The following is a 16,184-nucleotide window of genomic DNA, read 5'->3' on the forward strand; positions in this document are numbered from 1 at the left end:
CTTTGAGGAAGGCGTGTATATCCCCAGGGTGACTCGGTTTCTTTACCTGAACAGCTCTACTCTTGGCAGCAAGTATCCCATTAACTGGAATTAGGAGTACTATCACCCCAACACCTGCTAAGACAGAGGGTCCCAGCTCTGCCCATAGGAAGTAGATAGACAAAGTAATCTGGAGAACATTTGACCACAGCAGATGAAGGTAGCTGGTCACATCCATGAGCTTCTGGGCATCCACAGACATCAGGTTCACTGTTTCTCCAATGGTGTACTGCTTCCTGGCCTGGTTGGACAGGGTCAGCGCCTAAAGAAAAAGATTGGAATTGTGATTTTTGGGCAAGGCCAAGGATAATGGGGAGCAAAAAGGAAACTCAGGAAGTGAGGACACAATAGAAGGATGGGCTCCATATGGACACAACTTTTCCCAGGGGCTCTGCCTTCTTGCCTCCAAATCACACGGTGTTCTTTCATTCTTGACTACTCTTTCAGGTTATTCCAACCTCCCTGAACCCCTTGCCACCCCCTCCCCAACACACACATTTCTTTGCTCAGAAAATTCCTACTCTTGAGTGTTTAGAAGTTTATTCTGAGAAGACTTCCCCGGACTCCTGAGTTTGGGTTAGATGCCGGTACCTCCTATGTACTCCCAGAACATTCTGGGCTTACCTCTGTCATTACATTCATCACACTGAACTATAATTGTTTCATTTTTCTACTTCACCAGATGTAAACTCTGTGGATAAGGGACTACATCCGTTCATTTCACTACTGTAATACATGGCACACAGTAGGGCATCAGATACCGAAGGATGGCAGGAAGGGAGGAATCACGTATTGATTCTGGCCCTTCAGACTGGGGATGCGGCAATATTATTTGGAGCCATGTTCTTATGAGGAAGCTGCAACCATTTCCAAGAAGGACAGATCTTAGGATGAAGAGGAAAGCAGGGTTCATGATTTTGAAGCAAAACAATTTGCTTATTGTCAGGAGTGTGCGGGCAATATCTAGATGCTGAATCATTTAGCATGCACTCCTGTTTTCATGTTAGATCAAATGACTGATCTCCACAGGTCTTTCACTTACAACAACGCCTTGCACAAAGGCGCCCGGCCAAGGGACTTGGCGCTGGGGCACTGAAACCAGTTCACACCATGCTCACCAAACCACCACCTGGCATGGGCTACGTCTGCCTGGAGGAAGGAGAGCCTTCTCATTCCCACAAAAGATAGTGTACGGACTAGGGATACACCCCCGTCCTCGTCCTAGAAGCTCTACTGTCACCTTGATCCACCAAGACATGCTTCTTTGGAACATAACAGGATTCTTAGTTATACAGTAAAATGAGGGAAATTCCCCCAAATGTTAGGCCACCAAGGTTTTAGAGAAATCAGTCCAACACTATGTCTCCCCTTTGGTATGGGAGAGCAAAAACAAACACCCTCCTCCCCAAAACAAACCAAAAAGCCAAACAAACTAATTACCCTTCAAGGTCATCATTTTTCTCTTCTCAATAAAATCTCAGTACAGTAGAAAAGACATTAATTTAGTGCCAACAGCCCTTATCTGAGGGCAAGACCTGGCTATGTGATTGTAGGCATTGAAATGACCTAAGCCTACTTCTCTGTAAAACAGGGATAATGCAGTTACTTCACAGGGCCATGAATTGAAAAATGGATATAAAAAAATGTTTCACTACATTTCATAAATGAAGCATTGTCTAAACACATGAAATTTTAAATTCTATTTCAGTAGCAATATTTATTTGAATGAAAGTCTTATTAAGGGTTCCATTTTACAAATTCTTTATGGATTGTAACAGTTGCAAAACTTGGAATATATTAAGAATCAAAAATAGTGGGAATGAATCCCCGTAACTGTAAAAGTGTACATTCACAGAAATGGCTGAGAAAGCCTGGTTAGTGACCCCGATTCCTGCAAACAAGCAGAAATCCATCATCTCCAAAAGAAATAAGGGGATTAAATATTGGGGGGAAGACAAATTCCCGTGTGAGGCTACCCAGGAGTTCAAAAGACTTGACCAGACTTTTGATCTAAAGACATTTTGGACTACCTGTCTGGGTCTCTGGACGAGTCAACATCTGCCCACGGAAGACAATGACACATTAGTTTTAAGAGACAAATGCAGGGCATCTTGGCTTCTTTCACAATTTAGCTCTTGTGGACAATGCTATGAACATTGGGGTGCATATGGCCCTTCTCTTCACTACGTCTGTATCTTTGGGGTAAATACCCAGTAGTGCAATTGCTGGGTCATAGCGTAGCTCTATTTTTAACTTTTTACGGGACCTCCACACTGTTTTCCAAAGTGGCTGTACCAACTTGCATTCCCACCAACAGTGTAAGAGTGTTCCCCTTTCCCCACATCCTCTCCAACATTTGTTGTTTCTTCAACAGACGAATGGATAAAGAAGACGTGGTCCATATATACAATGGAATATTACTCGGCCATCAGAACGATTACCTAACATTTGAAGCAACATGGACGGGACTGGAGGAGATTATGCTAAGTGAAATAAGTCAAGCAGAGAAAGACAATTATCATATGGTTTCACTCATTCATGGAACATAAGAAATAGCAGGAAGATCAGTAGGAGAAGGAAGGAAAGAATGAAGGTGGGGTAAACAGAACGGGGAATGAACCATGAGAGACTATGGACTCTGGGAAACAAACTGAGGGCTTCGGGGGGGGGGGACTGGGATAGGCTGGTGATGGGTAGTAAGGAGGGCATGTATTGCATGGAGCACTGGGTGTTATACACAAACAATGAATCATGGAACACTACATCAAAAACTAATGATGTACTGGTTAGTATGGTGACTAACATAATAAAAAATTAAAAAAATAAAAAGACAAATGCAAAGGAGAAAACCAGGAACCATAACAGAGAAATCATTATGATGGAACACTCTAGTGGTACAAAAAAGAGGAAGGAATGGCAGTTGGTGTTTAATGTTCTATTCTATAAAAAGTCCTATCTCCTCATGTATGAATTTTTTCCCTCAGACTTGTGGCCACTGATGGTAACTATCCTATTCTCGTTTCTTTTTATTTTTTTATTGATATAGGATTGGGACAAATGAGGGACAAAATGAGGTTTCACGTTGGTATCTAGGATGCGAGGAAAATACAACGGCTCTGAGAAAGTTAATTAAAAGCAACATGTCAGAGGGAAGATTAGCACAATCATCATAAAGAAGTGGGAAAGTTCCTAGGTCTGCAGAACTCAGTAACCAGACAGCATGTGTTTACAAAATGAAAAAAGGACTCAGGCAGAGAAGGGGTGGCAGATGCTGAAGACTAGAAAAAGCAGTCTCTAGGCAAAAGTGGATCTGGGGAGATGGAGCCCTGGCCCATAGAGCTTTCTAGTCTATGGCAACACCGTAACCGAGATGGATGCACCAAGTCTTATGGACCCAGTTTCATGTAGCATCCAGTTTAAATGTTGGTGGTTTTAAGAGTTTTCCATGGGTCAGCTTTTCTGATCTCACATTCTTTCCAATTTCAATATACGTGCCGCCAAAGGGAACACTCTGATCTTACATTCTTTTCCAAGGTGTTCTCACTTTGTCAAGAGGGACAGGTACGCAAGCCTTCAAGGCTGAAAGGCAGATCCTGGGCAGAAAGCACCTTGCCAGCTTTCCTCTAGAGTGCACCCTCCCCCGTGTCCCCTGAACACACACGCGCCCTAGGTCTGTGAATCCACTTTTCACAATTTGCAGAGGAAAATCCAAAAGGAGGCTATCTGGTTAGTCAGAATCAAGGGTGAAGATCAGTTGTCATTTCCATCAAAATTTTCTCAATCTTGGAATAAATGTTCACATTTAAGGGGATTTTCTTCAGTGAGGTCTGACGCGTTCCACTCACCTTCTTATATATGGACGCCAGGATGGTTGTCCGTACAGTGACGCCCAGCTTGAAGCACATCTGAAAGTAGCCCTGAAGGCAGAGGGACTGGATGAGGGCCACAACAAAGAAGAGGACTGAGTAGAGATATCCGGTCCATATATACGTGCCTCGGTCATTTGCGAAGGAGATCAGCAATCTGCCAAAACAAAACCAAGTCAGCGATACCCATCATGTCTCCAAGGACTCTTCACACTCCTCATGCACAGCCAGCTACCCTACCTCGCCCCGCAGTTAACAAAAGTGACCAGAATTGTCCAAAGCCATTGGAAGACCTGAGCTCCACAGCTGGGCCGGTGCTCTTGCTTGCAGGGCTAGCAGCAGGAGGTTCGAGTTGGTGACCCACGGCTGTGAGCAGGGATAAGGAAAGAAATGCTCCTTACACCTGCCGCTGCAATGCTGTGGCCCTGCCTTGCCCACCCGCTGGTAAAAGAGGTTGTATGGGAGAAGGGGATTTGTTCTTGGACCACGCAAGCCCAAAAAGTAATTAAGACAGGTATCCAATGCGAGTTAGACCTTCCCCTAGAGGAGAATTCATTCCATAGATTCTAGCAGACTGTGAAGTCTTGTCACGATTATGCTGAACCTCTCACCGAAGGCTGCGGCTGTAGAGATGGGGTTACAGACACCAGGGACAAGGCTCTCCTGCATTGTGCTGCCCGCGCCTTGGGCAGGGCTCCTCCCATATCAGTTCTGTTTAGCAAGAGTGCCTAACAAGTATCTGGCTTCCTGGGAGGGAAGGGATGTAAAAAAGAGGAAAGCTAGAAGACCTAGCATTTGAGATCTTGAAAACTGCCTTGTGCTTTTCATGAACACAACGCGATAAGGTGGAAGATTATTATCAGCATTTTAAACAATGGGAATTTAATACTAAGCTCCTGCCTGCACATCCAAGGGGCCAGCAAGGAGGAGAGCGGCAGACGGGGCCCTGAAGGGATAGCCAAGGCCCAGGACTCACTTCAGCAGCTGAGGATTCAGAAACATGAGGAGGTCATGCACCAGCTTCAGGAAGAATGATTTCAAGAGAACGATGTAGAAAGTTTTGAAGAGAGTCTTGACCAACCAGGATTTGGGAAAGTTTTTTGTGGTCCCAGACTTTTTTTTCTTTTTAACTTCTTCCTAGGTATAAAACCAAATAACAACAGTGCTTACAGAGCCATGCCATGTAAAACTTTGTCTCACACTGCTCAGCTCCAGAGTGTTAAGCCCCTGAGTCCTATCGCTTTCTCTGTACAGGTTTTGGTCTTCTCACTGCCTGGTCACCATCCACACTTTCAGTTGCCGTCACTGGTTCCCCTTCCCAGCCCTGATACTCCTAATCTACTTGGGGTGAGAAAACCAGACAATCAGACACCTAAGCTGGTGAGAATACCACATAAAAGAAACAAAGAGTAGATGCTAAGTGGGGGGCTTGCAGGGTAATCTCGGAGAGTCGAGGGTGTGAACACGATAATACGTATTTTTGATACCCAGAGCCTTTTCGTTTGTTCTTGCTTGTGGCTGTGGTGGGATGTCATGGGTTAAATTATGTCCCCCCAAAAGATGTTGAAACCCTAACCTCCAGTACCTCCGAATGTGCCTTGATTTGGAAACAGGGACTTTGCCAATGTAATCAAGATGAGGTCCTTAGGGTGGGCCCTAGTCCGAAAGGACTGGTGTCTTTAAAAGAGAAGAGACTCAGAGCCAGAGAGAAGACGGCCAGGTGAGAACAGAGGCAGAGAGTGGAGCGATGCCTCCACAGGCCACACCACAGCCAAACTAGAAGGCAACAGAAGCAAGGAAGGCTTCTCCCCTATGGGTTTTGGAAGGAGTGTGGCTCTGCTGATACTTTGATTTGGGAGTTCTGGCTTCCTACCTGTGAGACAATACATTCGTTTTCAGCCGTGCAGTTAGTGGCACTTTGTGAGGGAGGCCCCAGGAATCTAGTATGGGGGGGCATTACCGCTCACTCACCAGCCTCTTCCTCTTTCCTGGGATCTGGCCTCTTCATTACATTCTCCAGGGTCCCATCAGGCCCCAAATTCAGCTTTTCAGCCTTAGTTTCCAGGTTTTTCTACCAGTGACATCCTCTTGTAATTTTGTCACTGAGATCTCATCTGATCAGTGTCTTGCAGGGGGCAACTGCCCCAGCCTGCCTCCCAGCTTCTACTCTTGCCCCCCAACCTTCCATCCCATTACTCTCCTGTTCAAAACCTCCACTGGCTTTCCATCCTTCATAGAATAAAACCCAGACTCCTTACCATGGTCCTCAAGGGTCTACACAGCACAGTCCCTGTCCACCACCCTGAGCTCATCTCACCCCCCATCCCCAGCCTCTCTCTCCATGCCCCAGGACCTTCTTGCAGTTCTCCGAACAAACTAAATGTGTCCTCCTCGGCCTCACACTTCTGCTCCCCTGGACGGGATTACACTTGCTTCTGATGGTCCCCTAGGTGGACTCTGCTCAGACTTTGGATCTCTGCTCAAGTGACACCTCCTCTGAGAAGTCTCTCCTAGGACCCTGAAGGCATTTCACTGCAAAGACATTAGCGTGTTTTATACATTCTTAACAGCATGTATTACTCTCAAAGAGTAACATGTATTGGTTTATTATTTGTTTTGCAGCTCTCTGAAGAGGACTCTTACAGGCTATTCCTTGTACCCAGTACCCAGACTAGTCTAACACTTGGTACTTAATACTTTTGAGTGAATAAGTGAGTGAGTTAGCTGCTGGCGCTAAAGCCCACTGAAGTGCACATTCTGGAAATGCTAAGGCATATTTTTCTATTTTTAAAGACATATTATAGAAATTTTCAAATATACCCCAAAGGAGAGAAAATGGCACATTTTACCCAAATGTATCCATCACTAAGGTATTATTAGTATTATAAACACTACAAATAACATAAAACACACTGCAATGTATACACGGCTATCAAAACATACGGACAGAATCGCTAGGACACGGCTATCCTCCTGCCTGAAACCTACAGCACATTCACACAGACACTCATGGGGAAGTTACCAGGACAAGGATATCTTGGCTTTGACTCTGATTCTTGTTCAAGCCATGTGGCCCGTCTCCAGTGTTCCGCTGGGCCTTCCTCCGCTGCCGTCTCTGGAGCGCCTTCCTGGCCTTCTGCAGCTCTCCTACCATATGTTTTTCAAACGTGCTGACCAGCGCTTTGGTTTTAATCTCTTCATCGACATCCCAGACATCTTCAAGAGTCAGAGGTTGCTTGTAGCCTTTCATAACAGTGCTGGAACCAGAGCGATCCACAGGCTGAGACCCTACAGGCTGGGTCAGGGGCAGTCCCTTTGCTGCTTCTGTCAGAACCTGCCCTCCACCCCCAGTTCTGAGACGGAGGGACAGAGGCCCACTGCTCCATCTCCTGGCCCTTTAAACGTGACAGAGGCGTGGGGAGGGCAGAAAACTGATAGGAGAGGTGATGGACCGTGGAATACGACAAGGACAAGGGTCAGAGGAGCAGCGCGGCTGAATTGAAAGCCAAAAGAGCATCACGTCCTCCTGCTCGTTCCTCCTTGAACACTGGCTGCCTCTCTGCCACTCTGGCATCTCCCTGAGGGGCCTTCATGATGCCCTTAAGGAACTGAGCAGCCCTGGCGGCCTCCTCTACACTCTGTCTCTAGATCAGGGCCCATCAACCTGGTGTTTGAGAACATGGATACCAAATAAATGACATCTTTGTTTTCACTAGCTTCTAACTGAAATCTAGCCTTTCCGTATAACATGAACGGTGGCAACCAAACACTTGTAAACGGTTGTGCCTGTTCCTTTGACACCAGGAGACGTCACAGTGTTTTCATGGTGCGTGTACACTCATTGCTACTTCGAAATCGTGGTCGTTATCAGCCCCATTGCTAGATCACTACATGTTGTTATTTAACACATTTGTAAAGAAGCACTTGTTACGTCACAAATTTGTGGGTTTTTTAATATTTAAGTGATTATATTTCAATATATTTGGTTTCCTTTGTAATCCTGTGTCTTTTTCTTTAGGCACTGAAAACATTATCTGAGAAAGGATCCCCAGGCAGTCCCAGCCTGCCAAGGGGTTCATGGACTACAAAGGCCAGGAGTGCTTGCTGCAGACCCTTTGGTAGCCCGGGCCAGCTGGTTCCTCCCTTAGCCTTCAGATCGTGCCACACTGCCTGCGCCCAAACATCCCTTTTCTTTTTTTTCTTTTTTTTTTTTTAAATGATTTTTTATTATATTATGTTAGCCACCATACAGTACATCCCCGGTTTCCGATGTAAGGCTCGATGATTCATTAGTTGTGTATAACACCCAGTGCACCATGCAATACGTGCCCTCCTTACTACCCATCACTGGTCTATCCCATTCCCCCACCCCCCTCCCCTCTGAAGTCCTCAGTTTGTTTCTCATAGTCCATAGTCTCTCATCAAACATCCCTTTTCTTATCCTTCCACCTTTTTCCTAACGTCCTTCCTTTTCCCTGTGGAACCCCCAGGCCACCAAGAGCAAACCCCCTCCATCCTCTCCTCCACATCCTAGTCTGAAATAAATACATCTACTAAGTTAATCTCGGACTCTAAGTAGAGGAGAAATGGAGACCTCAGGAAGCATTTTTAAAATTAAGATTTCCATCACTTTCAGAAGAATGAGGGAGTAGGGATATGGACAACCCACACTCCAGGCTTTTCCTACCTGTCATACCAGCTAAACGTAATGTTACTCAGAAACGAGGCTGTGAATGATGGATTCTGCAAGACACACACAAAAAATCAAAAAGTAAATCAACTTGAAACAGGAACTCTGTGGAACTCTAAAATCAGAAACTGATTTTCCTAGATATAATGTTATGCTAAAAAGTAGACATAAGACTGAAATGGACTGGACATCATAGGTTTATCTGGAGACCCTAAAGTCACCAGTAAAACAGTCAGATTTTCTGGCATAGATAGATGAATGAATTGTCCATGCTGAAGGCTGGTGGGTCAGTGCAGAGGTATTTCCCCACTTGTAAGAGAATTTCCATATGCTAGCCACTCTCGATTTCCTTAAGCCATAAATGGTCCACACGGCTATATTCTGGGCTCGTGGGACCTCCATGAGGCTTAGGCATCTCAAAGTTACATGTGTCCAAGTACCATCCAGTGAAATAATGCACGAGGTGGGCGCATTTAGAGTCTCACATTTGAGGAGGCATCTTTTTCTGAAAATGCTGAAAGGACCAGGATCAGGATCTGCAGTGCATAGCTGACGAAGAACAGGCAGGAATAGGCCAGGTTAGAATTGTTGCCCTATGGGGAAGAAAAAAAAAAACCCAACAACAAACATAGAAAATGAGCCTTTTTCCAAATTAAGTCTAAATGGCCCACATAGGTCAATGCTTGTCATTAAAGCCGATCATCAAACCCCCTAAACACAATTCTATCCCGTAGTTCAACGGACTGTAGGCCATTCACTGACTGAGAGGTTGCTCACCACTATCAAGTCACTCTCTCTTTCCTCCTTACCTTCAAGAGTATCCGGATCAGAGTCTGAAACTGGAAAACGCCACAGAGTATTGAGAGAATCCAGAACAGGGACAGGAACCAAGAATCCTTCTGCATGCACCACAGTCTGCTGTGTTGGATCAGCAAAACCAGGAGCTAGAGAGAAATTCACATCAAGTTCTGAAAAATACTGTCACCAAGGACAAGAGGCAAGAAAGATGCAAGAGAGACAGGAGAAGAATGGTGGGTTAAAGGAGGAGATTGTTAGAACTAATCTGGCTAAGCAGAAAACACACAAATAACCAAGTTGTAGACTTCCTGATACAACCCAACCTCCTCTTTTAGGGTGTCCTGCTCTTCCTGGAACTCCCTTCCCCACTTCATCTCCCCAACACACTTGGGTGGGGAGTTAGCCAGGAACACAGAGGGTCACCTTCTGCATTTAATGGAGTTACTTTGGAAGCCAGAAAAGTCTTTTCAAGACCCAAGGAAGTTAATTTCAGGCACTGCAGGGGTCCACCTGGGGGGCAGTTCCTGCTGGGCAGGTGTGAGCTGTCAATGTGATTTTCCGAGAACATCAAACTAAGCTATAAAAAAAACTTGCCTTGTAACATCTCACTTAAGTATAATTAAATGTTGGTTTCCTAGCCTCAGTGCAGAGTTTGTAAACTAGCATTCTGAAAACCAAGCCATGATTAGTAGCAGTTTATTAATTTCTGTGGTATAGATATTACCACCGTGGTGGATTTCAAGCCCCCACACGCCATCACTAAACACAGCATTGGGAAGAGAGGCACATGATTGGCCCCGTGCTGGCTGACCACTGCCCTACGGGGATACAGGCCCATAGGTACAGGGCATTCTGAGTTTTCTAGAAAGTTTAGCAATCCAAATAGTTACATGGCCTCTTCTGCTTTTAAAATGGTAGCAACTAATTCAGTTGTTAACACTGTGCAGGCCTCTGCAAAAACCGAGCCTGCAGGAGAGTGAGCAGTTTCTGTTATTGAGTTTATACAAACAACTCTAGACTCAGTGATCCATTGATGAGTTATTAGTTAATTTAAGAACAATATTTACATTTAGAAATTCCTTTACCTAAAGAAACTTGGCTTTCATATGTGTATGTGTATATTTGTTTTTTACTTTCCAAACACTGAAGCCTGGGGGCAGGGAAAGGGTGTATGAATGTGTGGGACACCAAGCCCAGGAATGCATGTTGACAGCGGTGACATACAGGGCCATACATTGCTGTCCAGTTGCCCAGGGAACAAAGGTGGACGAAGATCTCCATGATAAAGGCCTCATAGATGTTAAGGAACATCACTAGGAGAAATGCTGGCTGAAAAGTATGGTATAGGTCATAGCGTGTTATCATCCAGACCTGGGCGGATGAGATGATGTAATGGACCAGACTGATGCTGGAGTCCATGCTCTTCTGGTGTACTTCCAAACTCAATGCCCTGAGTTCTAACTCAGATGGGATGCAGTGCGACACAATCAGTGTGCCCGTGGCCCAGCCCAGGGCAACAAGCATGATCTTGTACTCCCCCTTGTGTACATTCCAGGACGTGAGAAGGTTTAGGCCTATCAAGTCCGCCACATGCACGCTGACCTTCATGACATCCCAATGAAGTCATAGATGCCGCCTTCCCAGGTGGGAAAAACATGGCTAGGAATAGCATCTTGCACAGCCGCATGAAGAGGTAGGTGACCCTGGCCTGCACACACTTCTGGAAGGCAACGTACTCAGGCCACAGCGTTTGTAGGTGATGAAGTAGGGGAAGTGGGCCAGGGTGAAGCCATTCCAGCAGTGAAACAGGGTCATGGTGTTGACCTCCTGGGCCTGCCAGAGCACGGGTCTCTGCCTCAGCTGGCCTGGCACCCACTCACATATAATTATTAGATGGAAAGATAGGAGGGCATAAGATACATATCTTAGGCACCAAAGCTAGTATTTATGCCAGGGAGAAGGATCTGTAAGTTAGTGTTCAAAAGAATATACAAAACTAAAATTTGATTCAACCCCATTTCAACCAAGCTTTGCCTCATCATAGGCCCCTCAAAAAGGTAGATGAAATTGGACTTAATTTTACCCCCAAAAGAGTACATTTCAACTAGATAGCTATGAATAGGAAGAGGATAAACAGGGCAGGAGTGGGGGTAGGCCTTACCCATGTTCCCAGGTAAAGGCTTGGATTGGTGTATCTAATGGCAGGAACCGTGACTTGTCCAGAGTCTTCTGTGAGTACAAGGGCCAGCTCTATGGCTGCTAGAATAAGAAGAAACCCAACAAGCACCTGAGAAGGAAAAAGACCACTGTTGAGAGGATACCATGCTTTAGAATAGAATGGTTCCTAACAGGTAAAAAGATGGTATGCGGGGATTCAGAGAACACAAGAAATACTTCCGGCATCAATGAACACATGTAGTTCAAGTGACGGAATGAAGTTCAATGTATGCTAGGGGAGGTTTCTGAGGAATGTTGAGTGTGATGGTTTTAAACTATGTTCACAAATAGTGTGATATTCCTCCCTTCAAAAAGTAGATCCTGGTACCCCTTCCCTTGAGTGTGAGCTTAACTTAGTGATTCAATTCTAAAGGATAGAATGTAGTTGAAAGTAAAAAAACAAAACAAACCAATATGGCTTCCCTGTTCTCTCTCTCAGATCACTCATTTCAGGGAAAGCTACTAGTGCCATCGTGAGGACACTCAAATAGCTTTATGGAGAGATCTATCCACTTGGGGCCTCTTGCGACAGCCATGTGAGGGAGTTATCTTAGAATTAGATGCTCTAGTCCCAGTCAAGCCTTCAGAGGACTTTAGTCTCTGCTAGCATATCAGCTGCAATGCCATGAGAGACCCTGAAGTAGAACCCAGATACGCGGCTCCCAAATTTCTGATCCATGTGTGGGGTTGTTTTTTTTTTTTTTAATTGCTAAGTTCTGGAGTTATACAGCAATAGGTAACAAAAATAGATTTAAAAAGGGAACCCCCTTACCCCAATTGGGATTTCCAGTTTCCTTGGTCATCTTCCCTTTCCTTGATTATTCCCAGCCTCTTCCCCAGACAAGATTTGAAGCTAATGTTGTGAACAACTGACTCTGTCACCCTAGGAGGACTCCAAGCCAATCAATATTTGTCCTAGGAGTTCATAAAACATGCTACACATTGTATTACTCTGAAGAATCACCCCCACCCATCAGGATGAAAAATTACTACTTCCACTGAGGAGGCCCACCAGCATCTTAGCCCTCAAAAGGAGGATCTTTAGGACCATCTCCTCTACCCCCATCCCTTCAACTCCCATCCATCCATCCCTACTCATTCTGGGTCTCTTTCATCCAGAGTGGTTCAGGCAGAAATACTGGGCTGCTTGTAATGAAAACCAACCGACGAGGGAGATGAGGGTATCTGTAGTAGGACTAGTGTGATTAGCGAGGCATAAAGTCAAAGACATGTTGATAGAATGCATTTCTCAAGTACATAATATACTAGATTGTGTTTTCTCACATGAGACTGAGGTTTTATCTGGAAAAAAAAATAACAGCTTTTGAAATGGTAACATCTGTTTGCCTTTAGGTAAATTGGGAGTAAACTGGAGCAAGGAGGAGCCAAAGCATCCAGTCCAGGACTTGAGGCACAGGTGAAGAGAATACTAACAGCTCCCCAGGCCATGGAAGAAGAGCAGGCCTGGCCACAGGCTTCCATATGTGAAACTCCTACACATTGACTAGAAATATACTGAGCAAATCCATATCAAAAAGAACAATTTACATTATAAATAACTCCTACAAAGCATTTTAAGATGAAAACAAACAACCCAGTGCAAAAGGCATAAAATGGAAAAACATATGGCTTTTAAACACAGGAACAGATGCTTAACCTGATAATTAGTGCAATTTCAAATTATAACGTTTTACCATTTTTCACTTAACTGCTTAGCAAATGTCAAAAAGTTTGATATTGTTTTCATATGGAAAAATATGAGCCACTGTCTACCATTTACAGTTTTATTCAGTTAACTTACCCACAGGGGTAATCAGGTAGGCTGTGGATGCACAACAGAGGGCACTATGCAGCTATTTTCCACCCCAAACTCCCCTGCCCACTTTCCACAGCCATCCAGACCTTCAGCTCCAGCTTTCATAGAGCGAAGGGCATGCTGGTGAGGTCAGAGGGTAGTTATCTGAAGTGGTATTATCTGTGCACCAGAATGGCTTTCTGCTAGTTATCTAAAGTAGCCACAGCGGAGAACAAATGGAGAGCCAAAGATGGAGTCAGTGCTGTCTGCACTCCTACAACCCATCCTCAATGTCTTTATGTCCTTCACAGTCTTTGCACAGCATTCTTCAGATGACCTTAGAGCCAGATTGTAAGAGGTGACTTGCTTTCCTAGGTCACAGCAGCAATACAAACAGCAACCCAAGATCCCCCCGGCCCGGTAAAGAGGTCCTTTCCTCAGACCCAACAGTTGAAGCTACCTAAGAGGTAGCCCATGACAGGAAGACACTTCCTGATGCCACAGGAGGGAACATCAGCAACGCTAAGCCCATGAGACCAATGCTTTATGGGCAATAGACATGGCAAACCTTATTTCAGCAATAAGCCAGTAGCTGTTTTGGCCCCATGAACCAATACCCCCCCTGACTTTTCATCATGCCTCATTCTGGAGAGATAGGGGTGACAACCACTCTAGCTTCTTCCTGCTGAAAAGGGGTGTAGATCAGAATTTGAAGAATGAAGCAGCCTTACATCCAATTAAAGATATTCCCTAGTAGTAAGTTGAACCCCCGCCCTTCACAGAACCATTATTTTGGAACTTTCACGGGTGGTCGTAGCATCTTATTCTACATTTCACATCAGGGTTGATTAGGTCAGTTCAGTTAAACAGTGAGTGGAGTCATTTCAGGAGGCAGTCCTGCAGGTGGGCTTTCAAAGTCAGACCCATAGTGTGCAAGCAATCAGATAGAAAATCGGCCAGATATACAGGAAACCAGAGTAGTTCAGAATCCAGGCTAGTTTTATAGGTAAACAATAAACATTCAAGGACAATCAGAACTAGAATCTAATAGCCATAAAGGTATGTTACTGAAACATTTTTTTCCCCTCTCTAAAATCACCCTCAAAGGCAGTCAAGTTAAGACTAAGTTGTTTATAAACTAACTCCAGTTTTAACAAACTTGGCCTATTTACGTAAGTACAGAAAGAATAGTGGCTGGCCATTTAAGTTCAAGTTTGGTCTGCTGGAACTTTTTTTTTTTTAATTTTATTTATTCACTTGAGAGAGAGAGAGAATCTGAAGCAGACTCTGCACTGAGCGCAAAGCCCAACACGGGGCTTGATCCACAACCGCAAGATCATGACCTGAACGGAAACCAAGAGTCAGATGTTTAAACTGACTGAGCCACCCAGGGTCCCCTGCTGGAACTTTTCATAAGGAATTTCAGATTGTGCCTTTAACACCTTTCAAGGCCAAGAGCCAAGCCAAATATTTGCTATTAACTCCTCTTCAATGCTTATAGATTTGGGTTACTTCTTCTGTTCCCCAAAATATTGTGAACATGCCAGGAAGTAACCTTTCTTACTTATCTGGTAAGGCTCCCAGGAGCCCTCTATGGAAGGTACCAGGCTGATCCCCCCCTGCAACGGACATTCATCCACTCCATAAAGTCAACCTCAGTTCCTTCAAGCCGTCTGGTCATATCTGAGCCTATGCAGGTCTCTCTCAAATAGGACACTCCAGCCAGGGCCTCGGTATTACAAAGAATCATTCCAGTGGTGTCGTGTTGCAAGTAAAACATTCTTAGTGAACTTCTACAAATAAGCATCACTGATTTCCCTTCGGACAGATTCTCCTGGTTTCACTTAAGTCAGTCACCATAGCAGCTACTGTAGCATTGTGTTGATTAATCATAGGGCCAAGGACAGATTGACTAAAGTCCTGCACTATGCCCTCAGCGGCCTTTAGTCTCCCAGTATCTCAGAGTCATAACACGCGAGCTGCCACCCCCACCTCAGCCCTTTTGCTTAAAATGGCTCCTTAGCACCACTAATTTAGTTGCAGAATATTCCCTCAGTCGCTTTCTGGCTAGTGGGAATTTCCTCTTGGTCCTCCCCAGTGCATTGTATCGTTTTTTGAATGACTACTCTATGGACAATTTGGAAAAAAAAAAAAAAAAACCCTTTGAAATGGTGGAAATGAAAACTGGTAACTCACTGAAGTGGATGAATAGTCTTGTATTTTAAAAGACTATGGAAAACTTGGGGCACCTGGGTGGCTCAGTCGGTCAAGCGTCAGACTCCTGATTTCAGCTCGGGTCATAATCTCAGGGTCGTGAGACTGAGCCCCATGGCTGCTGGGTGCTGGGCATGGAGACTGCTTAAGATTCTCATTCCCTTGCCCTCGGCCCCTCCCCCTCCTCAAAATAAATAAAAGCTTATGGAAAACTCAATTTCAAAGGATTCGGAAATGTCAACTACTACAAGCTGGTATTTAAGATGCTTGTAAATATCATTTATGTTTTTAATTTTGTAAAAATAAAGATTCCTTTTTAACCACACACACAAAAAGTCCTTGTTTGAATCAAAGAGGAGTCCTTACCCCAGGATCCCAAGCTTTAGGAGCCCAGTTCTCTCCAGATACAATAGTCTCACTTCAGTGCACGCCGGTCTGTGCCCACGCACCTTTGCCAGCCTGATTTCTAACCGTTCCTTCTGACGCTGAATTCTTTCAGACTTAATGTCGGTATTGGAGGCACATGCGGCTCATGCGTCCTTTTCCAAAGCCAACACTTCTCTGG

The 16,184-nt window shown here is 44.8% G+C and overlaps 1 protein-coding gene and 1 pseudogene across 2 annotated transcripts in view; both read right to left on the bottom strand.

Annotated features, from left to right (window-relative positions):
• The window catches only part of ABCC2 (ATP binding cassette subfamily C member 2), a 70,808-nt gene that overhangs the window by 38,210 nt on the left and 16,414 nt on the right, over nt 1–16,184 (bottom strand). For both annotated transcript variants that reach the window (XM_087862808.1, XM_045784365.2), the window contains 8 exons: nt 11,555–11,680; nt 9,405–9,539; nt 9,081–9,188; nt 8,593–8,648; nt 6,928–7,162; nt 4,882–5,042; nt 3,885–4,062; nt 47–301 (listed from right to left, as the gene is read on the bottom strand). In XM_087862808.1, coding sequence (XP_087718934.1) covers nt 47–301; nt 3,885–4,062; nt 4,882–5,042; nt 6,928–7,162; nt 8,593–8,648; nt 9,081–9,188; nt 9,405–9,539; nt 11,555–11,680 — 1,254 coding nt within the window. The remainder of the gene's footprint in view (nt 1–46; nt 302–3,884; nt 4,063–4,881; nt 5,043–6,927; nt 7,163–8,592; nt 8,649–9,080; nt 9,189–9,404; nt 9,540–11,554; nt 11,681–16,184) is intronic.
• On the bottom strand, nt 9,549–11,548 carry LOC123783594 (BOS complex subunit TMEM147 pseudogene; annotated as a pseudogene).

The sequence above is a fragment of the Ursus americanus genome, chromosome 6 (genome assembly GCF_024610735.1).
Source record: "Ursus americanus isolate L20-20 chromosome 6, mUrsAme1.1.p, whole genome shotgun sequence".
In the NCBI taxonomy this organism is placed as follows: domain Eukaryota; kingdom Metazoa; phylum Chordata; class Mammalia; order Carnivora; family Ursidae; genus Ursus; species Ursus americanus.